The 24977-nt window shown below is 46.3% G+C and overlaps 1 protein-coding gene across 5 annotated transcripts in view; it reads right to left on the bottom strand.

Moving 5' to 3' along the window:
* Window positions 1-2542: 2542 nt before the first annotated feature.
* The window catches only part of GRB2 (growth factor receptor bound protein 2), an 87991-nt gene continuing 65556 nt past the window's right edge, over window positions 2543-24977 (bottom strand). For all 5 annotated transcript variants that reach the window (XM_045376710.2, XM_074020465.1, XM_065531992.1 and 2 more), the window contains 4 exons: window positions 15599-15696; window positions 10567-10689; window positions 6126-6294; window positions 2543-5022 (listed from right to left, as the gene is read on the bottom strand). In XM_045376710.2, coding sequence (XP_045232645.1) covers window positions 4837-5022; window positions 6126-6294; window positions 10567-10689; window positions 15599-15696 — 576 coding nt within the window. In that variant the 3' untranslated portion in view covers window positions 2543-4836. The remainder of the gene's footprint in view (window positions 5023-6125; window positions 6295-10566; window positions 10690-15598; window positions 15697-24977) is intronic.

Raw genomic sequence — 24977 nt, forward strand, 5'->3', positions numbered from 1 at the left:
CTTTACTGAAAATACAAAAACAAAATTAGCCAGGTGTGGTGGAGGGCACCTGTAGTCCCAGCTACTTGGGAGGCTGAGGCAGGAGAATGGTGTGAACCCAGGAGGTGGAGCTTGCAGTGAGCTGAGATCACGCCTGCACTGGCCAGAAGGCTCCTGGAAGAGGCTGGGAGAATTCCCAAGGCACCCCACCCAGATGCCTTCCCAGGAATCCTGGACCCCTGAGGAGGGAGATACAATCACTAAGAAATCTGTGACCAAACTGCTGCTGATCACAGAAAAGTGGTGATTTTCCCATTAATTCTGAAACAAGTCAAATGCGAGGGAGGGGACAAATTGAGCAAACAGCCTCAAATGAGGCTAAATGAGTCACCATGCCCAGCCTTTTCAATTAAATAGCTCCATTTTGTAAATTTCTGCTCAGCTTCAAGGAGGCCAGCCCAAGTGGACCACAGGACTAGCAGCCTTGACTCTCGCTGGGTCAAGATCCTTATCACATATAGCTACTGCAGGGGAGGGTCAAAAACATCCCAGGCCAGGCACATACGCACACACACACGCCTGGATTCCCAGCACTTTGAGAAGCCAAGGGTTGGGGGATATCTTGAGCCCAGGAGTCTGAGATCAGCCTGGGAAACACAGACCCCACTGTACAAAAGAATGAAATGAGCCGGGTGCAGTAGTGTATGCCTGTAGTCCCAGCTACCTGGGAGGCTGAGACGATCACTTGAGCCCAGGAGATTGAGTCTGCAGTGAGTTATGATCGCACCACGGCACTCCAGCCTGGGTGGCAGATAAAGACCCTGTCACAAAACAAAATGACCCACAGACCTCCCCTGCTCAGTGTGGTTAAACCAAGAATTCAAGTCAGGATTTCTTGGGTATTTTTTTTTTTTTGGTGATAGGTCTCTCAGGCTGGAGTGCTGTGGCACGACCTCAGCTCACTGCAACCTCCACCTCAGCCTCCTGAGTAGCTGAGACCACAGGTGTGCATCACCACACTCAGGTCATTTTTGGTAGACATGGGGTTTCACCATGTTGCCTAGGCTGGTCTGGCATTCTTGAGCTCAAGCAATCCACCTGCCTCGGCCTCTCAGTGTTGGGATTACAGGTGTAAGCCACTGAGCCTGGCCCTTATTACCTTTTTTTGAGACGGAATCTTGCTCTGTCACCCAGGCTGGAGTGCAGTGGCACGATCTTGGCTCACTGTAACCTCCACCTTCTGGGTTCAAGCGATTCTCCTGTTTCAGCCTCCCGAGTAGCTGGGATTACAGGTGCCCGCCACCATGCCTCGCTAAGTTTTTTATTTTTAGTATAGATGGGGTTTCACTATGTTGGCTAGGCTGGTCTTGAACTCCTGACCTCCTGATCCACCCGCCTCAGCTCCGAAAGCGCTGGGATTACAGGCGTGAGCCACCATGCCTGGCCCTTTTTTATTACTTTTTTTTTTTTTTTTTTGAGACGGAGTCTCGCTCTGTCGCCCAGGCTGGAGTGCAGTGGCCGGATCTCAGCTCACTGCAAGCTCCGCCTCCCGGGTTCACGCCATTCTCCTGCCTCAGCCTCCCGAGTAGCTGGGACTACAGGCGCCCACAACCGCGCCCGGCTAATTTTTTGTATTTTTAGTAGAGACGGGGTTTCACCATTGTCTCGATCTCCTGACCTTGTGATCCGCCCGCCTCGGCCTCCCAAAGTGCTGGGATTACAGGCGTGAGCCACCGCGTCCGGCCCTTTTTATTACTTTTTTGAGACAAGGTCTCACCCTGATGCCCAGGCTGGAGTGCAGTGGTGCAACCACAGCTCACTGTGGCCTTGACCTCCTGGGCTCCAGTGATCCACCTCAGCCTTCCAAGTAATTGTAACTACAGGCGTGTGCCACTGCATCTGGCTAATTTGCTTTTTGTAGAGAGGCGGGGAGTCTCCCTATGCTGCCCAGATTGGTCTCAAACTTCTGGGCTCAAGTGATCCCCCACTTTGACCTCCCAAAGTGCTGGGATTACAGGCATGAGCTACCATGGCTAGCCCTCATTGCTTTTTTGTTAAGTATTCTTTGCCTCTGTAGCCAACGTGTGTGTAAACATGCCTCATCTCACCCTAAAAGCAGCCTATTGAGCAAACAAGTAGGTTTTACTTACTTAGCACATCAGAATCATTTCTTCATAGGTGTTTCTGTCCTTCTCCTTGTTTAACACAGAGAACAGGAGAACGAAATAAGCCAAGCTCTTTATCCTCCCAAAGTCCTTGGTCTAGACCAGAGTCCCCAAAGCGTGGTCAGTGGTTTCTCTACATCAGAAACAGCGGGGCATGTCTGTGTCCTCAAAGTTAATGTCCAAGGATGGGGGGCGGTTTGCAATTCTGTACTATTAATAGGCTCCCCAGGAGTTCCTGACAGCTAACTATGGGCATCGCTCCCAGGAGGGCCTGTGAGCCCCACATGCTCCCCTAGGGGGATGTAAGCTGGGAGTCTGAAATAAGGACCCAAGATTCCTGACTCCCCAAGGCGGTTTTTAAATTTTTAAGGCAGACAAGGGGAAAAAAAGATACCAAGTGAAGAATTCATTGTATGTTTATTATTCACAGTTAATCACTACCTACCAAATGCTATCCGCAGAGTTAAAGGATTAAGTACATAGGTCTTTCTTTAAACACTGATTTTTTTTTTTAAATATATACACACAAAACTTAGTTCAGCAAGGCTTCATGATATACACCAATTCCAAAATAAAACAATCAAATGGTCCAGGTGCAGAATGCCAGATTCCTTTTATCATCAGCGAGGAAAGGAGAAGCAGAATGAGGAGTGAGGGAAGGCAGGGACAGGCTCTGCCCAGAAGGGCTGCCGCCTCCTGGCACAGCGAATGCTCCAGGCCCAGGCCCTGTTCATATTCAGAGTCGGAGGGAGACTCCCATCAGCCGCTTTGGGACCGAGAGGACCAACTGTCACCAACTCTCTGGAGAGAGGGAGGCAGCCTTGTTTTTGTCGTGGAAAGGGGAGTGGGTGGAGAAAAAGATTACAGGCACATCACTACAGGGGACCAGAAGTGGAGAGAAGACAGAGATCTCTGCCGAGGCCTTGGTCTTTCTTTCCAATCTTGCCTTCCCCAACTCTCCCTGCTTCCTGGGACCATCTGTAGGGGTGGGGAGCAGCAGTCAACACAGCCCACTGGCAAGGGAGGCACAAGCAGCACTCTGGCTTCCCAATGCTGCCCTCACGCTCATCTGGACAGGTCAGAGGACACAGGATGAAAGCCACAGCCCAATCTAAGAGCAAGACAGGTGAGAAGTGAGTACTCTCATTGTGCACTCCAGCATAGGAATAAGGTGAAACCTGCTACAACTGGAGGCTGCGTTCCCATGACTTCCTCCTTCGCTCTCCTTGTCTGGGGCTTGCTGGTTCCAGGGGTGCATATAGTGATGGGGTGGGGGCCACAACCCCTGAGACAGTGAGGACAGGCTTCCAACCCCCTGTAAGCCAGATCCAGTGGGATGTGGGAGAGCTGGGTGGTCACCTTCCCTCTTGCCCCGGTGGCCCGTCACACTCACACTGCAACCTGGACAAGCAGTTCCCTGAACCCCCAAGGGGCTCACACACCTTAAAGCTGGAGCTTAAAGCCTCCTGGCTTAGTACAAGCAGGAGAATGCTTCACCTTGTACTCCTGCTTGTCTCCCTTGCTCTACCCTGCCCCAAGGGAAAAATATTTACACAGAGTAGGAGACAAATTGGCTGAAAAGCTCTGGACTGTCTTTAACTTATTTTAAAACAAAACAAATTAAAAACAAAAACAAAAACAAAAAACACCACCACTCAGAAGCAACCCTCGAAATAAGGAAAAAGGCACTATGAAAAAACAACATGCTCGATAATCCCACTGGAAGGGCCAACAAAGTGGAAAGAGACAGGCTGTTGGGAGGGCTTTTTTTTTTTTTTTTTGAGATGGAGCCTCGCTCTGTCACCCAGGCTGGAGTACAATGGCATGGTCTCGGCTCACTGCAACCTCCACCTCCCAGGTTCAAGTGATTCTCCTGCCTCAGGCTCCCGAGTAGCTGGGATTACAGGCGCATGCCACCACACCCAGCTAATTTTTGTATTTTTAGTACAGACAGGGTTTTGCCATGTTGGCTAGGTTGGTCTCGAACTCCTGACTTTGTGATCCACCCACCTTGGCCTCCCAAAGTGCTGGGATTACAGGCGTGAGCCACCACGCTGCCCGGCCCAGGCAGGCTTTCTAGGGAAGCCATGGAGGCAGCGACATGCTTTCCTTCTACCCCACTCTACTGCCAACTTGGACAAAATACACTGGGGGTCTGGGCTGGAAGGCAGATTCCTACAAGCCCCCTCCTCTGGAGGAAGTTAAACAGCAAAGGTGTCGAGCTGCCCTGCCCGCTCCTTTTTGTGTGTATATACGAAGAACACAGAAAGAGTGGTTCTTCTTTCAGTCATTCCAACTAAAACAGACATTTTGCATAGAGAGAATACCAGCCCACTTGGTTTCTTGTCTTTTATTATTGGCGTCAGCTAGGACTATACGTGGCCTTAAACGTCATGCACTGATGGACAGAAGAGAAAAAAGGATGAAAAAAAGGGCAAAGGAGGGGAAAGAGGAGCAGCAGTGAAAATTTGTAATAAAAACTCTTCTTAATTTATAGGTAAGTTTTGGCATTTTTAAATCCAACACCCCCTCCCACCCCCTAAAGTTCCAACCAAAGTGAGAGGGTCACAGGGTGACCCGGCCAGGTGTTCTGCACTCCCTCACAGGCTGCTGTTAGTGGCAGCTTGTGGGTTTAATTCTTTTGTATGTGTTTTACATTTTTCACTTTCTTTAAATAATTGCTTCTTGATTCTTAGACGTTCCGGTTCACGGGGGTGACGTAATTGCGGGGAAACATGCCGGTCTGCCCGTGGCAAGCTCCTTTCCACCAGTTGGGGTCTGAGTTATCCATGACATGGATAAAATCTCCCCGGCGGAAGCCCAGCTCTCCATCCTCCTGAGGATCAAAGTCAAAGAGGGCCTGGACGTATGTCGGCTGCTGCAAAACAGGAGCAGGAAAAACCCATATTGCATTCCTGGTCTGTGGCCGGCCACCTCCGAGGCCAGACGGGTTCCAGGGGGAAACGAATGCGTGCCAAATTCTCCATGTTTTCTAAACTCACCTCCCATCTCCCAACCCCCCATTTATTCTTACCTCTTCTAAGTTTACAGGCCAAGCGGGTTTAGTGTGATCTTTCCCAGTGCTCAGAAAATGCTAGAGTATGTCTCCCAGAGGAGGGTGGCCAACTGTGCCATATTATCAAGTAGAGGGCAGGCAGTGCTTGGAGGGGAAAGTTCTTCAGAAACAGCCGTCTGTGTTTAGGCTGTGGGCCCAGAATCTGCAAATCCCTTCTACCACACCCTTAAGATATTAGAGCCTAAAATTCTGGAGCTCGCATAACATAAGGGACTCTAACTGTAACTTATGACCAGGGCTCGAGGGACAGGAACGGTGCCGACCTCACTCCCTCACAAGCATAGTTTTCCTCATAATTTGCCTCCAGGGACAGGATCTTTGGGTGGGTGTGTTAAAGACCATCTCCCTAGAGAGACTGGCAAGCTGGCTACACACTGCCTCTGGAAAAGCAAAAATCCTATATTTAAAACAACAAATCTTTCTTTTTCTTTTTCTTTTTTTTTTTGAGATGGAGTCTCCCTCTGTCACCCAGGTTGGAGTGCGGTGGTACAATCTCAGCTCACTGTGACCTCCACCTCCTGGGTTCAAGCGATTTTTCCATCTCAGCTTCCCAAGCGCAGGTGGGCGCCACCACATCTGGCTAATTTCTGTATTTTTAGTAGAGACAGGGTTTCACCATGTTGGCCAGGCTGGTCTCAAGCTCCTGACCTCAAGTGATCTGCCTGCCTCAGCCTCCCAAAGTGCTGGGATTACTGGCATGAGCTACTACGCTGGGCCAGAAACAAGAAATTTTTAGTGTGAATGGAAGGTAACGTGTTCAGTAACGAGCACAGAAGCCCCAGTGGCAATCCCTGAAGGGCGCCTGCATGTTGATTGAGGGTCACCTCCCCCTTCCCACAGGAATGCACACTGAGGAGCTATTCTTAATTTCTAAAATGATCCCATCTCACCCTGATGAGGCTTACCTGTGGCACCTGTTCTATGTCCCGCAGGAATATCTGCTGGTTTCTGGAGACAGATGTAGATCTGTGATAATCCACCAGCTCATTCAAAGAATTGAACTTCACCACCCAGAGGAAGTACTTGCCGGCTCCGTCTCGGAGCACCTTGAAGTGCTGCACATCGTTTCCAAACCTGGGAGGGACAGAGAGCACATGGACCGGCTAAAGGCTCTAACCTGGCAAATCGAAGGCTATCTGCCCATATAAGCGATATCCTGAGAGAACCACTGTCCCGGCAGCACTCCTCAGGGACTGCAGAGTAACAAGCTTCCTCACTGCGTGTCCCTGGAACAGACCCCTCCCTATGACTGATGGGCACCAGGACAACATGAAGAAACCAAACAGGGACAGGCCATCAGTCACTCTCATTCTGAAGATGTTTGTAAGATAAAGAGTCCAGGCTGGGCACGGTGGCTCACACCTGTAATCCCAACACTTTGGAGGCCAAGGCGGGCAGATCACTTGAGGTTGGGATTTCGAGACCAGCCTGATCAACATGGAGAAACCCCATCTCTACTAAAAATACAAAAGTAGCTGGGCGTGGTGGTGCATGCCTGTAATCCCGGCTACTCGGGACACCAAGGCAGGAGAATCACTTGAACCCAGGAGGCGGAGGTTGCAGTGAGCTGAGATTGCGCCACTGCACTCCAGCCTGGGTAACAAGAGTGAAACTCTGTCTCAAAAAAAAAGAAAAAAACAGTCCATGTGCCCTGAACCCTAACAAATAAAACAGCCTTACTTAAGACAAAGAAGTGTGACTTAACTTCCTTTGAATAAAAAAATAATTAAAATGTTATATGCAGGAAGAAGGTGAGGAGGGCTGGAAATACTTTCAACAATTCTCTCGTAACTGCGAATAGTTCCAAGTCATGTTTTCCATTCAGGAATTTTAGATCCACTCACGGGGAAAAGGTCTCTGAATGAAAGGACACACTGGCACAATAAAAGAGGCCCAGGCTTCGAAACCCAAAAGCTTCTCCATCACCAGATCACACCCTTTTACACTGGCTAGCAAAACCAGCAACAGTGTGGCTGGCTGGTACTAGCTCACAGGGTCTGTCACAGGATATTTGGCTAGAACACCAGCCCAGCGAGGGCGCTTCTGCCTGTCCTGTTCACCTGGCCAGGCGCTCAAAAAGGCATTCTCGGCCAGGCGCGGTGGCTCACGCCTGTAATCCCAGCACTTTGGGAGGCCGAGATGGGCGGATCACAAGGTCAGGAGATTGAGACCATCTTGGCTAACACGGTGAAACCCCATCTCTACTAAAAATACAAAAATTTAGCCAGGTGTGGTGGCATGTGCATGTGCCTGTAGTCCCAGCTACTCAGAAGGCTGAAGCAGGAGAATCGCTTGCACCCAGGAGGCAGAGCTTGCAGTGAGCTGAGATTGGGACACTGTACTCCAGCCTGGGTGACAAACGAGACTCCGTCTCAAAAAAAAAAAAAAGGCATTCTCCGAGAGTGCTTGTTCAATGAATGGAGTCCCTCCTCTCCTTCAGTCCTTTAGTCTTTCAGCTGACGGAAACTAAAGGCGTCAGAAAATCAATCCAGCAGGTGGCAGCACTGAGCTTCAAGGAAGCCAGTGAGCACAAGATGCCCCGCATTTGGAAAAAATACTGCTTTTACATGTAAGACAAAATGTGAAAGGTGAAAGCTTCATTAGCAAGGGTATATCCCACGGCACTTCTGGCCCCACAGAGGCCTACTTCCACCCATGCAACGCAGGTGGTTTCTAAAAAAGCCCAGGGCCCCAATAATGAGCGCATGCTAACTACTGTGTTTCAAATCACAGGCTCAAAACATCCTAAAACTAAGAAACATCTGAAGACTGTTGATTCTTGAACCTCTTTTGCAAAGGGGTGTGTGTGTTGTTAAAGAGAGTCATGACACCTGTTTTGCTTCTAAAACAATAAATGCATTAAATCCTTAAAAGATTCTACTTGAGAAAATGGAAGTTTGAGAGCTTCTGCTGAGCAAACAGGCAGCCTCCAGCCAAGCACGTGGCTGCCCCCGTGGTTTTGGCCACCACCCAGTGATTTATTGCTTGTTCCCCTCATTTTATATGGTTTCAGTTACATTTGGGTCAGCATAAAACTAAAGAAAGACAGGTGACAGTTTTTCTTTTCTTTTTTAAAGATGGAGTTTTGCTCTTTTACCCAGGCTGGAGTGCAGTGGTATGATCTTGGCTCACTGCAGCCTCGACCTCCGAGGCTCAAGCAATCCTCCCACCTCAGTCCCCAAAATAGCTGAGACTACAGGCAAGAGCCACCACGCCTGGCTAATTTTCGATTTTTGCAGAGATGGGGTTTTGCCATGTTGCTCAGGCTGGTAGCGAACTCCTGAGCTCAGGCAATCCACCCGCCTCTGCCTCCCAAAGTGCTGGAATTACAGGCTTAAGCCACCATGCTGGGCAATAACTATAAATTTAAAATCTACATTTCAAAAAAAAATCTACATTTTAATCACACATTAAGTGATTCTAAAACCAAATAAGATACTCAGTTCATTCATTTATTCTTTTTTTTGAGACATAGTCTTGCTCTGTCACTCAGGCTGGAGTGTAGTGGCGTGATCTTGGCTCATCCTCCTCCCGGGTTCAAGTGATTCTCCTGTCTCAGCCTCCTGAGTAGCTGGGATTACAGGCACATGCATGCCACCAAGTCCAGGCCATTTTTGTATTTTTTTTAGTAGAGACAGGGTTTCACCATGTTGGCCAGGCTGGTCTCGAACTCCTGACCTCAGGTGATCCGCCTGCCTTGGCCTCCCAAAGTGCTAGGATTACAGGTGTGAGCCACTGTCCCCAGCTTTTTAAAATTTTTTTGAGACAGAGTTTTGCTCGTCGCCCAGGCTGAAGTGCAGTGGCGCCATCTCGCCTCACTACAACCTCCGCCTCCTGGATTCGACTGATTCTCTGGCTTTAACCTCCTGAGTTGCTGGGCCTACGGCTGTGTGCCACTATGCCTGCGTTATTTTCTATTTTTAGTAGAGACGGGGTTTCACCATGTTGGCCAGGCTGGTCAGTTCATTTTTTTTTTTTTTTTTTGAGACAGAGTCTGGCTCTGTTGCCCAGGCTGGAGTGCAGTGGCCGGATCTCAGCTCACTGCAAGCTCCGCCTCCCAGGTTTACGCCATTCTCCTGCCTCAGCCTCCCGAGTAGCTGGGACTACAGGCGCCTGCCACCTCACCTGGCTAGTTTTTTGTATTTTTTAGTAGAGACGGGGTTTCACCGTGTTAGCCAGGATGGTCTCGATCTCCTGACCTCGTGATCCGCCCGTCTCGGCCTCCCAAAGTGCTGGGATTACAGGCTTGAGCCACCCAGGCCCGGCCTCAAAAACAATCTTAATGTAATGTAAATTAAGTAGTGATCTGAATGTTGAACCTAATCACTTCTTTATATATAAGTGATGAAGTGATCTGTCAGACTCCTGGGGAGGGTCTTATGATAATACATTAACTAGAAAAGAACTGAAAGTAAAAAACATATAGAAATAACAATTTAGGCCGGGCGCGGTGGCTCAAGCCTGTAATCCCAGCACTTTGGGAGGCCAAGATGGGCGGATCACGAGGTCAGGAGATCGAGACGATCCCGGCTAACACGGTGAAACCCCGTCTCTACTAAAAAAAAATACAAAAAAATAGCCGGGCGAGGTGGCGGGCGCCTGTAGTCCCAGCTACTCGGGAGGCTGAGGCAGGAGAATGGCGTGAACCCGGGAGGCGGAGCTTGCAGTGAGCTGAGATCCGGCCACTGCACTCCAGCCTGGGTGACAGAGCAAGACTCCGTCTCAAAAAAAAAAAAAAAAAAATTTAATTCAAAATCCTGACTTCACAGATGAGGTGCGAATTGTTGAGAATCTTCAAGTGCTGATTTCTATTCTCCACAATTCTCCATGGCGACAGAACTTCTTGTCTTCTCCATTCCCTGCTTACCTGCTCCCTTTCACACCTCAACTTTCCACCGGGAAATGCGAGCCCCAAATCCCCTGCAGCAGCCTTCTTAAGTGACTGTGAGGGCCTAGGATGGGGCTGGTGGATTTAAGCCAGGGGATCTGAGCAAGGCAAGCCAAGGCAGCCGACAGGCGCACCACTATTCCATTTGAGAGAACTGCGGGAATCCCTCAGAGGGCAGAAGCTCAGGAGTGCTGGGCACTAGGGAAAACTGGCAGGCTCCAGCTGGCTGCAGGTGTGCTGCTCACCTCCTGAAGGCTGTGTCCACATGGGAATCTACATCCAGTGCTTCTAGAACTCATTTTGAGAGGAGCCAGAAATTAGGATTTTAATGTGAAATGAAGATACTGTTTAGGCTAAGCCTCCACCATTTTGTGTGTAGCCAGGCACCTGACCGATGGCTTCACAATTTGGATCAGTCAGAGACAGGATTCCAGGCAACTGCAGCAGGAAATACTTACTTGACAGAGAGGGAGAAGTCCCCAGGAGCGCTCTCACTCTCTCGGATAAGAAAGGCCCCATCGTGCCGCTGTTTGCTAAGCATTTCTTCTGCCTTGGCTCTGGGGATTTTGCCAAAAAACCACCTAAGGAAGGAAGGCAAGCTGGTCAACATCTGCTTCCCCACAAAGAAACGGGATATCCAGCCTTCGAAATTTGAGTAACACAACACTCCTTGCCAGAGGAAGGGGCCTCCCTCCTCATCCTCCAGCCTCACAGTGCCCAAGATCGACATTGGGTCAGGTCCCCAGAGATGGACCTTCAAAGGTCTTTACCCTACTCCATTTCCCAGAAAGCGACTCACCCAAGGCACTAATCATGGGTCACTCTTTCTATAGAGGAAGACATTTGAAAATGGGTCTTCCAGGTCAAAGCGCCCTGGACTCCCTACTGACTCATGACAAAGGTGTCTGGGGAAAAGCCCAGGCCTTTAGGTTTGGTGTACGGGATGAACTGGCCAAGGAGAGACTGGCCCCTTCCTGCAGCCATGTGATAAGGTCCTGGCTTCACCACAGTGGGACTAAGGGAAAGTGGGGAGGAAAGCTGGAGGGCCAGGAGCTGGAGGCAGGGTTACTTCTGCTAACAGCCCAAAGGCAAAAGGTTCAGACGGTATGAGGGTGCCTCTACCAGTAACTAAGGTCAGCATTCCTCTCAAGGCCTGCCTCTGTGGTCACTGCTCAGAGTTCAGCTTTCAGAAGCCACTAGGAATATTGTAATTTACCATATGTGCAGTAGTTAGCTGCAAAATTCAGATTTTTGAGGCAAGTTGCAGACTCTTTTGTTCCCAATTGCTGATTCACCTTGGCCAGAAGAAAAAGTGGCTAAATTCATGAAAAACTGTGAAGCAACTGGCTGTGGCTTATCAAGAGGAAGAGGAGAGGAACACTTCTACAAGAGCTTAAAGTCAAGCTGCCCAGCTATTTCAAATGAAAACTATAACTAATTAGGAAGGAGAAACTGTGAAAACCATGTTCTCTTAAAATTGTCTTTAGTTATCAATTTTAAAAGCAAAAGTTATAGCAAATAAAGACCTATTTACATGGAAACCGGCATTCATTTAATATGCTAATTTGATATGAAAAGTCCTTTTAATGGACCAGCTAGTCCATTAAAGTTGTAAATCTGACTTATGTATCTTTTATTTATTTATTTTTTTTGAGAAGGAATCTCACTCTGTCGCCCAGGCTGGAGTGCAGTGGCGTGATCTCGGCTCACTACAAGCTCTGCCTCCCGGGTTCATGCCATTCTCCTGTCTCAGCCTCCTAAGCAGCTGAGTAGCTGGGACTATAGGGGCCCGCCACCATGCCCAGCTAATATTTTGTATTTTTAGTAAAGATGGGGTTTCACCATGTTAGCCAGGATGGTCTCGATCTCCTAACCTTGTTGATCCGCCTGCCTTGGCCTCCCAAAGTGCTGGGATTACAACAGGTGTGAGCCACCGTGTCTGGCCGTTTTTTTGTTTTTTTTTTTTTTTTTTTAGACAGAGTCTCACTCTGTCACCCAGGCTGGAGTGCAGTGGCACGATCTTGGCTAACTGTAACCTTCAACTCCTGGGTTCAAGCAATTCTGCCTCAGCTTCCCCAGTAGCTGGGATTACAGGTGGTTACCACCATGCCCGGCTAATTTTTGTATTTTTAGTAGAGACGGGGTTTCACCATATTGGCCAGGCTGGTCTTGAATTCCCAACCTCAAGATCTGCCTGCCTCGGCCTCCCAACCTGCTAGCATTACAGTCGTGAGCCACTGCGCCCGACTAACTTACATATCTTACTTATAAGCAACCATATTGGAAGATGTCCCTAAAATAATATACTATACTCAAATTCAAACAGAAAGATGTGAACTGCTAGGAAGGATGCATTTAGAAGCCTCCCTTAGTAACTTTGTCCTTGTGTGTGTGTGTCAGCCTCTAGGGACCCTTAGTAACTATGAATAGTCTGACATCTACCTGCTGGAGTCTTTCTCATTTTGCATACTCTACTGCCAGGCTGCTGAGGAGCTGGGATAATAGATCCTCCTGCTTCTGCAAATAACTCAAGGCTAGGGCCTGCAGTGCCTGGAAATCAGGCCACACAAGAGAAATCACGTATCACTAGAATAGAATGCTCTCTAAATATAAAAGGACAGGTTGGGTGCCCGTGGCTCACACCTGTAATCCCAACACTTTGGGAGGCTGAGGTGGGGCGAATCACTTGAGGTCAGGAGTTTGAGACCAGCCTGGCCAACATGGTGAAACCCGGTTTCTACCAAAAATAGAAAAATTAGACGGGCACCTGTAATCCCAGCTACTCGGAAGGCTGAGGCACGAGAATCACTTGAACCTGGGAGGCGGAGGTTGTAGTGAGCCAAGACTGCGCCACTGCACTCCAGCCTGGGCAACAGAGTGAGAGTCTGTCTCAATAAATAAATAAATAAATAAATAAATAGGAGGCTGGGTGCGGTGGCTCATGCCTGCAATTCCAGCACTTTGGGAGGCTGAGGTGGGTGGATCACCTGAGGTCAGGAGTTCGAGACCATCCTTACCAACATGGAGAAACCCCATCTCTATTAAAAAATACAAAACTAGTATGGTGGCACATGCCTGTAATTCCAGCTACTCAGAAGGCAGAGGCAGGAGAATCCCTTGAACCAGGGAGTTGGAGGTTGCAGTGAGCCAAGATCGTGTCACAGCACTCTAGCCTGGCGACAGAGCAAGACTCCGTCTCAAAAAAAAAAAAAAAAGATGGGCTTTGGCAGGGTGCAGTGGCTCACATCTGTAATCCCAGCACTTGAGGCCAAGACTTTGAGATCAGCTTGGCCAACACGGTGAAACCCCATTTCTACTAAAAATACAAAAATCTGCTGGGAGTGGAGGCACTCGCCTGTAGTCCCAGCTACTCGGGAGGCTGAGGCATGAGAACCACTTGAACCCAGCAGGCGGAGGTTGTGGTGAGCTGAGATGGTGCCACTGCACTCCAGCCTGCGCGACAGAGCAAGACTCCGTCTCATAAAAAGAACAACAACAACAACAACAACAAAAAACAACCAGAAAAAAGTGGGCTTACACAACAGAAATAGCAAGGGCGAGAGCTAAGGGGGTGGGGGGAGAAGGCTAATTTTCCAATATAATTCTTTACTACATCCTATAGGCTCCTATCCATATGCATGTAACGTGAAAAGCACACATTTGGATCCACCCCTCAAGCATATACAACTCACGCTGCAGTACTAATGCCAACAACCATTTTGTGGTCTGTGTCTAATTTGTTAACTTGAATGCTGTATTAATTGACATGGTGTTCCATTTTATGCTTCCCTCTTCCTCCATAACTCCTGCCCCCCAACCCCCCCCAACAAAACCCAAAAAAACCAGGAGGTGGTAGGATGGGGAGAAGGCCTGGTGCGGACCCTGACCCTATACACACAAGCATCCAGTCACAGAGCAGCCCTATACAACAGCAACCGCGTCTGCAAGGCCGCACCCTACACAGGCACAAGCATGCTCTTTGTCAGCAATATGGTAGACCTGAATAAATAAGGGTTTTTCAGTTGCTAGTTGCCTTTTCAGAGCTCAGAGTGGCTAAGCACTGCCCAACCTTTGGCCAGAGTCTGAAAATAACAACACAGCTGAGCCTGTGCTGGACGCTTCTCAATCAATTCTTCTAAAGTTCTTCATAGTGGGGGCAAAAGGTCAAGGCAAGGGAGTGACTGTCCCAGTCAGCCTGGCAGTAACTACAACTTTCCAAGGAAGGTAGCCTTTCCTATCTTTCCTCAATAGTCAGATTTAAATGCCTGTGTTACCCGAAACACTGAAGAAAAATAAGAATTTCGAGCCACAGGCATGTCATATAAGAAGTATAGTATGATGTTCTGTTGAATTCCCTTTCAATCTGAACACATGAAAATAAAAGGGAACTGAAGTCGATGTTGTGTTTGGATCTAATGAAGGAGCCAGCAAACAATGGCCTTTGGCCGAAATCTGCCCATAATCTAAGACTGTTTTTAAAATTTCTACTCGATTGTTAAAAGAAAATTTTTACGAGGAATATTTGACAGGATTGTATGCAGCCCACAAAGCCCAAATTACTTGCTATCTGGCTCTTCACAGAAAAAGTTTAGCCAAACCTTGACCTACAGTTTCTTTTCAGGACGACTGAAGGAAACAGAAGTTCATAAATTATGTGACTTATATGGGACCTGGGGAGGATGTGCTGTGATCCAACAGGCCCCTCTCACTCAAGATGCAACAAGCCACCTGAAAGTCTCCGCCACCAGCTGGTGTAAAAGCAAGCGGACAATGTCCAATGGCATTCTAGTCTAAGCGTGGAAAGCCTCGGCTCCCCTGACACACTTGCAAGGCAAGCCAACAACTGCTTCTGTGCTAGCAGCAGGGCCCGTGAATGAGGGGTAGGTGAGGATGGGAGGACAGTGGTCTGCAGGAGCTCCTGGGGTTCCACTATGTTGCGTTATCAATAAAATCGTGGCAGGGGTAGCTTCTGAAAAAAATTAAAAATATTGACTGCTCCCAGCAGCCTGGAGGACAGCCTATTTTGTTCTCTCAGAAGTAGGAACACTAGGATAAACAATTATTGAGAACTATTAGAGGCCAAGCACTGTGCTCTGGGGATACAAAGATATTAAGATACTGTCCCACAGGATTAGCACATATAAACACAAAATCATCTAAGTACCTTTTCCAAAACTCAAAAAAAATGCAGAATTATGAAACATATCTGGCCCTGAGACATGTTGAACAGAAAAAGAATTACGGACCCGCACAACTATTGTTTTATTTTTGAAGATCACGGAAAGCTTTAAATTATCAATCTAAAACATATATTATTGACTATTATGTATTATTATATACTGTTAACATGTACGATCAATATCCTTTGTTAATTCCCTAGAAACGTGAATAAAAAGTATGACATCCATCCCAGTGATCTCAGTTTTAAAAAGAGTGTTTGAAACAAGGAGGTGGGTCCAACCCTTGCAAGACTAATGGAACTCAACTCACGGATGTGGTTTCATTTCTATGTAGTTCTTGGGAATGAAGCCGTCTTTTCCATTAAGCTCTGCCTTGTACCAGTTCTGATCACATTCTTCATTCAAAACCTGAAAAGAAATAAGACAACAAAAAACCCCAATCATTTCCTTTTCCCTTTAAAAAGGTAGTTACAATTATGCTGCCTTTTAGGTTTGTGAACTGTTTCATTCAAAGTATTATCAGTTATACGGATATAAGACTCCTTGTAACTTCAAACAACCGGCATTATGTTAAACTCTGTCAAAATGAAACAGAAATTATCTCTGAAAATGAAAAGTCAGGCTCCCAAACATCTGGAATGAAACCCTCAGTAAGGAAGGAGAAAGAAGAATGGCAAGAGTTAGTTTTCTTTCTTTTTTCAGATGGAGTCTCGCTCTGTGCCCAGGTTGAAGTGCAGTGGCGCGATCTCGGCTCACTGCAACCTCTACCTCCTGGGTTCAGGTGATTCTCCTGCCACAGCCTCCCAATAGCTGGGATTACAGGTGCATGCCACATTGCCCAGCTAATTTTTGTATTTTTAGAAGAGACGGGTGTGGGGAAAAGGAAGAGAGATCAGCCTGTTACTGTGTCTATATAGAAAGAAGTAGACATAAGAGACTCCATTTTGTTCTGTATTTGTGATGCTGTTAATCTGTGACCCTACCCCCAACCTTGTCCTTTGCAAGAGACATGTGTTGCGGTGACTCAAGGTTTAATGGATTTTGGGCTGTGCAGGATGTGTCTTTGTTAAACAAATGCCTGAAGGTAGCTTGCTGGTTAAAAGTTATCACCATTCTCTTAATTTCAACTACCCAGAGACACGTACACGGCCAAAGGTCGCAGGGACCTCTGCCTAGGAAAGCTAGATATTGTCTAAGGTTTCTCCCCATGTGATAGACTGAAAGTATGCTGCTAAAAGGTTTATGGAGATGTTTGCATATGCATCTCAAGGCACAGCATTGTCCTTTGAACTTATTCATGTCACAGAGGTGTTTGTTCATATGTCTTACTGCCGATTTCCTCTTTTTTCTTTGATCCTATTGTCCTGCCACTCCCCTGTCTTTAAGATGGTAAAGATAATTATCAATAAATACTAAAGGAACTCAGAGACTGGGGCCGGCGTGGGTCCTCTGTAAGCTGAGCGCCGGTCCCCTGGGCCCCGCTTTTCTTTCTCTATACTTTGTCTCTGTGTCTTATTTCTTTTCTCAAGTCTCTCGTTCCACCTTACGAGAAACACCCACAGGTGTGGAGGGGCAGGCCACCCCTTCAGATGGGGTTTCACCATGTTGGCCAGGTTGGTCTTGAACTCCTGGCCTCAGGTGATCTGACCACCTTGGCCTCTCAAACTGCTGGGATTACAGGTGTGAGCCACTGTGCCCGGCCAGTTTTTTTGTTTTGTTTGTTTTTTCTAAGAGAGAAACCTGGAGAGGAGGTTCTGGAAAATGGCAAACACAAAGGAGAATAAGGGAGCCTGACGAAGACAAAGTCTGCTCTCTGGGAGAGACAGGTGACACAGTAGAACTGAGCATCTACAGAACCTTTTATTAGACTCCTCTAGAGATCTTCCAACCGACCTCCAGAATCTACAGTGATGAAGTCCTGATCCCCTCATGGCTTCTCTTGGTTACTGCAAGTATGGGTCACCGCCAAACAGCTCCACAGCACTGCTGCTTCTGAGGACAACCATAGGCCCTCGTATGGGACAACTATTTTAAGGAAAAAGCATGGCAAATCCTACTCAGTTCAATAACCCAAATGCCACACTGTATTAAAGTCAGATAGTGCTGAATGTATATCAACCAGCACAATTCAGGCAAACGCCTTGGAAATCCTGTAACTGAACCACTGCATTCTACAGATGTAAAAAAACAGACCAATGGCCACCCCAGGTTATGAGGTAGTGACCCCAGAGAGCTAACATCACGTCCAGACTTTCGTATTCCCAATGACCGTTCTCTCCAATGCTGCCTCTCAAATTGCACAGATAGGCCAGGCCATGACACTGTAATGTGTACAGTAATACAGTAGTCCTCCTTATCATGATGGACACGTTTCAAGACCTCCAGTGGGTGCCTGAAACCATGGATAGTACAGGACTCTAGATATGCTATGCTTTTTCCTACACTATACACATACCTATAAGTTTATTATTATTTTTTAGATTTTTAGATTTATTTATTTATTTTGCCCAGGCTATTCTTGAACTCCTATACTCAAGGGATTCTCCTGCCTCAGCCTCCCAAAGTGCTAGAATTACAGGTGTGAGCCACCATGCCAGTCCTACCTATAATTAATCCTGGCAGTCTGGAAGGCTAAGGTGGGAAGACTGCTTTAGCCCAGGAGTTTGGGACCAGCCTGGGCAACATAGTGAAACCCTGCCTTTATATTTAAAAAGTGTAAAAGAAAAGTTGTAACAATATACTGTAATAAAAATTTATGTGAATGTGTTCTCTCTCAAAATATCTTTTTTTCTGCTTTTGAGTCAGGGTCTTGCTCTGCTGCCCACGCTGGAGTACAGTGGCCCCATCACAGCTCATGGCATCTCAATTTCCTGGGTTCAAGCGATCCTCCCATCTCAGCCTCCTGAGTACCTGGGACTACAGGCACTTGCCATGTTGCCCAGGCTGGTCTTGAACTCCTGGGTTCAAGTATCCTCCTGCTTCAGCTTACCTAAGTGTTGAAATTACAGGTGTGAGCCGCTGCGCTTGGCCGAAATATATTATATATATGTTGGACTGCAACTGGCCGCAGGTAAGGGGGGACTAGTATATACAGCGCAGAACAGAATCAGGTACAGTGTGAAAGCCACCCTATGAATTCTAGACTTACAACGAAAGGCAAAGGGCGGAAGGCATAAGGTTGGTAAAAGATAAAACAGAAATGTGAATACAACCCCAAAATGGTGGGCCCAGGAAAATGTTGGCTAGTACAGTGGTAATCTACACTACATAACAAAGTTCTGAGAGGAAACTGGTAAAATTCTTTACAAAACGATTTATTCAATATGTTGAACAATGAATGCTGTACTCAGAGCCAATTAGAAGCTGGATTGCTCTAAAGTGAGTGCTGTCTGTGTACTGCCATTCAAAGTGAGATGCAATAGAAAGGGTAGATAAGAATGACAGATAATCAACAACTGGCCAGGCTGCCTTAATGACTACTCTAGGCTAATTTCTTTCTTAATAGAGGGTATGCCCTGCAGAGCTTTGCAATGCTGGTGCTTATCTGCTATGCTTGCCAAACTCTGGCTGCAGGTGCCAGACACTGGGTTTCAATGCTTAGGATAAGGTGGTAAATCCTGCAAGAGCTAATAAATATGTGTAGCAAACTCTCAAAAAAATTAGCTACTGGTAAATCCCAGCGTATTCAAAGTTTCCAAGAGTCACACACACATTAAGAGTATTGATGAAAATCTTTTAGTCGTCATTTCATTTCTCTTAAATTACATTAAACACTGGAATGAGATAAACAATATATGCAAGATACACTCATAATTTTAAAATCTTCATTTTAAAACCACTGCATTGCGCTGCGGCCAGCAATGGTGCTGCATTGATAGACAATTATAAAGTACACACCAAGGACAAGTTTGAGGAGGGAAAGTGCGCTTCAATCCTGCCAGGCCACCACCACCTGCCCCTGTACTGGCAGCACAGAAAACTCTGAATAGCCTTTGAGAAAAGGAGCTACTTTAAAAGTTATTTAAGGCCAGGATTCTGTGATCTACCAAAAATAAGGTCTAGAAGGAAAATGTGGTCTAATAATGATCTTATAAAGCATCATCCTATAGTAATAATAAAAACCCCACAGGCTTATAAACAATATTTATTATTTCATTTCAGAGACAGAGTTTCACTATGTTGCTCAGGCTGGAGTAGCTGGGACTACAGGTGCGTGCAACCATACCAGCTATGAGGAGTTTTTGAAAATGTCTTAACTCCTGAAATGGTGAGGTATGTCTACTTTTACTGTATACACTTGTTCTTGGAAGACAGACGAGAGTCAGACTGACAAAGAGCTGCTTGTAACCTATTTGTGCATCAAAACAGAACAAAGTAATCATTAGAAAGGGACACTTTCGGTTTGTGACCAATAACTTTGCAGAAAAAGCTAACTATTTACCTGCCAGGAGTTCATAGAGCTACACTGTCTTCTTGTCACCTTCACCAAGACAGAGGCAAATCTCCCTAAAAAATGTCCCCTCCCCCAATAAACACAACTCCAGGGCAACTCCCAGATTTGACATCAACTTAGAACTATGGCTGTCTACAGAATAAAAATTATTACTTGGTGTTTAGTATGTTTTTCTCCCCCAGAAAGCAGGAAAACATGGAATTAATGTTTTTAAAAATGTAATTTTTTTTTTTTTTTTGAGAGAGTCTTGCTCTGTTGCTCTGTCACCCAGGCTGGAGTGGAGTGGCATGATCTCAGCTCACTGCAACCTCCACCTCCCGGGTTCAAGCGATTCAAGGGCCTCAGCCTCCCAAGCAGCTGGGATTACAGGTGTGCGCCACCATACCCAGCTAATTTTTGTATTTCTAGTAGAGACAAGGTTTCACCATGTTGGCCAGGCTGGTCTCAAACTCCTGGCCTCAGGTGATCTGCCCACCTTGGCCTCCCAAAGTGCTGGGATTATAGAAAGGAGCCACCGTGCTTGGCCACAAATAATTTTTAAAGGCCTACTCAGACTCCTGAGCATGAGCAAGCTGCTCCCATCACCGTGTCTTCACTTGCTTATTCACTCCCTCTGCACAAATCCATGGGTGAGTTCACAAAAAAAGTTTCCTTCAGCTTTAAAATCTCTAAGGAATGTTTTTAGCTACTACCCCACAGCTGCATTTTCTATTCCAACCCCCATATTCCCTCGAGTTATGACTTTGTAGCCACACAAGACACTTTGGTTTAACGGAAGCAGATTGATCAAGAGATGAGATTATGAAAGTAGGAAGAGACAAGTTTCAGTGAAGAGAGTTCTTTTTTTTGCAAAGAGACTGAAAATAATGTTAAGAGCCCAAATCAGGAAGAAATTTAAGAGATGAGGAATGAGGTGAGCTTTCTACAGAGGAATTAAAAATATACAAGTCCTTTCTGTGCTGATAACACTCACGCAAACGGTCAACGCTCCTACAACTCGCTGGACTCTCTGTAAGAAGTGTGGCAAGCACCAACCCCACGAAGTGACACAGTACAAGAGGGGCAAGGATTCTCTGTATGCCCAGGGAAAGCGGCGTTATGACAGGAAGCAGAGTGGCTACGGTGGGCAGACTAAGCTGATTTTCCGGAAAAAGGCTGAAACCACAAAGACTGTGCTAAGGCTTGAATGCGTTGAGCCCAACTGCAGATCTAAGAGAATGCTGGCTATTAAAAGATGCAAGCATTTTGAACTGGGAGAAGATAAGAAGAGAAAGGGCCAAGTGATCCAGTTCTAAGTGTAATCTTTTGTTTTATTATGAAGACAATAAAATCTTGAGTTTATGTTCACTTCAAAAAATATATATATATATGTACAAGTCAATGGAAGGGGACATGAAGGAACTCCGGAGGTGCTGTTTATCTCACATTTCCTGACCTGGGTGTGTTTTGTTTGTGAAAATTCACTTAACTATAATGATATATAAATTTTTCTTTTCCTTTTTTTTTTTTTTTTTTTTTTTGAGACGGAGTTTTGCTCTTGTTACCCAGGCTGGAGTGCAATGGCGCCATCTCAGCTCACTGCCATCTCTGCTTCCTGGGTTCAAGTAATTCTCGTGCCTCAGCCTCCCAAGTAGCTAGGATTACAGGCGCCAGCTACCACACGTGGCTAATGTTTTTGTATTTTTAGTAGAAATGGAGTTTCGCCATATTGGCCAGGGTGGTCTCAAACTCCTGACCTCAAGGGATCCACCCACCTCGGCCTCCCAAAGTGTTGGAATTACAGCCACAGCACCCGGTCCTTGCAATTAATTTTCTATACAAATTACAGAAAAAGGTGTCATTTAGAAAAATGGCAAGTATTTTGTTTATAGATTGCTGCATTTTGAAATAAGCGGGTATTTTCTAGCCTGAACATATTCAGTCATCTGAAAATGAATAAAAAATAGAAATCTTTTTTTTTTTTTTTTTTTTTGGAGACGGAGTCTCGCTCTGTCGCCCAGACTGGAGTGCAGTGGCCGGATCTCAGCTCACTGCAAGCTCCGCCTCCCGGGTTTACGCTATTCTCCTGCCTCAGCCTCCCGAGTAGCTGGGACTACAGGCGCCAGCCACCTCGCCCGGCTAGTTTTTTGTATTTTTTAGTAGAGACGGGGTTTCACCGTGTTAGCCAGGATGGTCTCGATCTCCTGACCTCGTGATCCGCCCATCTCGGCCTCCCAAAGTGCTGGGATTACAGGCTTGAGCCACCGCGCCCGGCCGAAATCATTTCTTTTTTTAAAGAAATAAGCTGTACATTTATGGTCCCATCAAGCCTTTCAACAAGCACTCCAGTTGCAACAGCTTGCAGAAAGTTCAACATTTCTTCAGGGAAAAATTATTCAAAGTTTTATCAATCTGTGAAGCAATTTGTGTGAGAGCATTTGTGCATGAATGATGGGAAGAATTACATTTTCAAGCTCTTAACATGTAAAAAACCAAAAACACTATTTATAGCTGGTCCCTGCAGTGCAGAAATTCAACATAAGCCAGTGCGGTGTCCCCAGTTATTCAAAGAACCCAGGTAAAACTAGTCTAACTCCTGAGTATCACTCAGTCAATCCCAAAGGAGCAATACTGAAATTCTGCTATGACTTGAAGACAAATTTCAAGAATTCTAGTGGTATCTACTACATAATTTCAAGTTCCTAGAAAAGAGAAAACACACATGCACGCATGCTTTTAAAAGACTTTAACCCCTAGGAACAAATTCTAAGGGCCCTGGCGGGGGTAACAGTACTGGGAAGCCACTCAAAGTCAGTTCTCTTCAGGTGCCTGATTACATATTTTATTAGAAGCTATTAGAATGCTCTTCAACTTCCCTTAGTATGGCTAACTGACTCAGTTTCAAGCTATAGTGATTCATTACTAACACTTTAAATAAGTGCTTTACAATCACCACCTCCATCTGTTACAGTTTTTCTGCAACATGAAAAACATCTTGGCAATGCTGCCTGCTATGCTGTGTGCCAAATCATGAAAAACACCCACAGTGCAGATAAACTATTAAGAATTTTAGTGATGAGATAACCAGCAAAGGTAGTTCAATAATTAAGGTTCCCAGTCCCACAGAGAGCTTGAATTGCTCACCCAGGAACACAGAGAGAACAGTTCTCACATTTGCCGAGCAGATCAGTCTCCATTTGGAATGACTGCAACTACAGCAAGGCCACGGCTCAACAAAAATCTGAAAAGCATCTTCGCCAACCAGGCCAGGTGATAGGTACTTGACTTTTAACAACCAGAAAGTTGAGAAGAAATGAAATGCATTTATGAAGTTTTAAAACTCTCCTGGCCGGGCGCGGTGCCTCACGCCTGTAATCCCAGCACTTTGGGAGGCTGAGGCGAGTGGATCACCTGAGGTCAGGAGTTTGAGATCAGCCTGGCCAACATGGTGAAACCCCGTCTCTAGTAAAAATATAAAAAATCTGCTGGGTGTGGTGGTGGGCGCCTGTAATCCCAGCTACTCAGGAGGCTGAGGCAGGAGAATCGCTTGAAGCCAGGAGGCACAGGTTGCAGTGAACTGAGATCATGCCATTGCACTCCAGCCTGGGTGACAGAGTGACTCCATTAAAAAAAAAAAAATCACAAAAGAAAAACAAAGGGTATTTGTTAGTCAAGTACACCTCCTGACCCCTGGTGATGGAATGATGAGAGGTTCTGACTTAGCACCTTTTAAACGTTTTTAAAGGAAAGGAAGAAAAAAGAGGGGAGGAGGAAGGAAAGACAGGCAAGAGGACAAAGTCCCCAAACTCCAACTTTCCATGGTAAAAATCATTCATTACTTTATACTTCCCTCTGCCTACGAAGGAAGGAGTCATGCCCCATGAATACTGCTTTCTTTCCAACTGCCACCTTTCTGAAAAGTAGCTGCTCAAAGTGAGGATCAGTGTGAAAGGGGAACATCGGCGAGTCAGGAGATGGGAACCCACCAAATGTCCAGGCAACAAGGCTTAAGTGCCCCCAAAGTTAACCACTGCCATTTTTCTGTTAAAAAGCCTTAAGTATCCTTCTACAAGTGCAAATATAGCCTGGCATTCCGGTTTTCATAATTTGGCCATCACCAACTATCTGCTCTGATCATCCATTGCTTCTCCAAATGAGCCCTGTCGTGCAGTCAGCTAGTCAACTCACCGACCTCTAAACACACTGTACTCCTCCCCACCGCTTGTCTGTACTTTTCCTTGTCTATTGAAATCTTTCAAAATTCAGTTCAGAGCTTACAACCACCCTGGTCACGTTTCTCTCTGCTTCAATCTTATAGTATTTAATGGAGGATTACTGTCAACAATATAATCCCCTAATGGTATCTCGTCTATCACTATTTTGTACCATGTGCTGCTATGACTTGGCCCCCTCCCAAACTAACCCGCAAGCAGTGAAGCTGGCTCCATATCCAGTTCTCATTTGTCTTCCTCACAGCTCTTAGTATGGTATCTAGCATATTTTGGGGAACTGACTTACATGTGGGGGCTTTGTTCTAAATGTTCTAAGTAATACGTTCAGGGCCCTAGAGCAAGCTGGGTCTACAATAATTTATACATTCTCTCTCTACCTTTTTAATAAAAACTTGAGACGAGGGTCTTGATATGATGCCAGGCTGTTTTCCAATTCCTAGGCTCAAGCGATCCTCCCACCTCAGCCTCCCAAAGTGCTGGGAATACAGGAATGAGCCACCACGCCCAGTCAATTTGTACATTCTTGGTGATAAACAAGAACCTCTTAAATAGATCCTAGAAAGACTGATTGTCATGAGTTTGTTGATCCAAGCAAGGAGAGGTAAAGGAGGTAACAGAATTAGACAATCAGTCTTCCTGTAACTTAAGCACCCTGCCTAAAGGCTATGTGGAGTACCTTTCCACAAGGCCACCTACTTCTTTGTCTAAGATAAAAAGATGTAGGCCGGTGCGGTGTCTCACACCTGTAATTTCAGCACTCCAGGAAGCCAAGGTGGGAGGACGTCTTGAGCCTCGGAGTTTGAGTCCAGCCTAGAGGGTACAGGGAGACCATGTTTCTACAAAATAGTAAACAATTAGGCTGGCATGGTGGTGTGCACCTGTAGTCCCAACTACTCAGGAGGTGGAGGTGGGAGGATTGCTTGAGCCTGGGAGGTCCAGGCCTGCAGTGAGCTGTGATTGCACCACTGTACTCTAGCTGGGGTGACAGAGAGAAACCTTGTCTCAAAAAAAAAAAAAAAAGGTAT

The sequence above is a fragment of the Macaca fascicularis genome, chromosome 16 (assembly GCF_037993035.2).
Source record: "Macaca fascicularis isolate 582-1 chromosome 16, T2T-MFA8v1.1".
NCBI classification, from domain to species: Eukaryota; Metazoa; Chordata; class Mammalia; order Primates; family Cercopithecidae; genus Macaca; species Macaca fascicularis.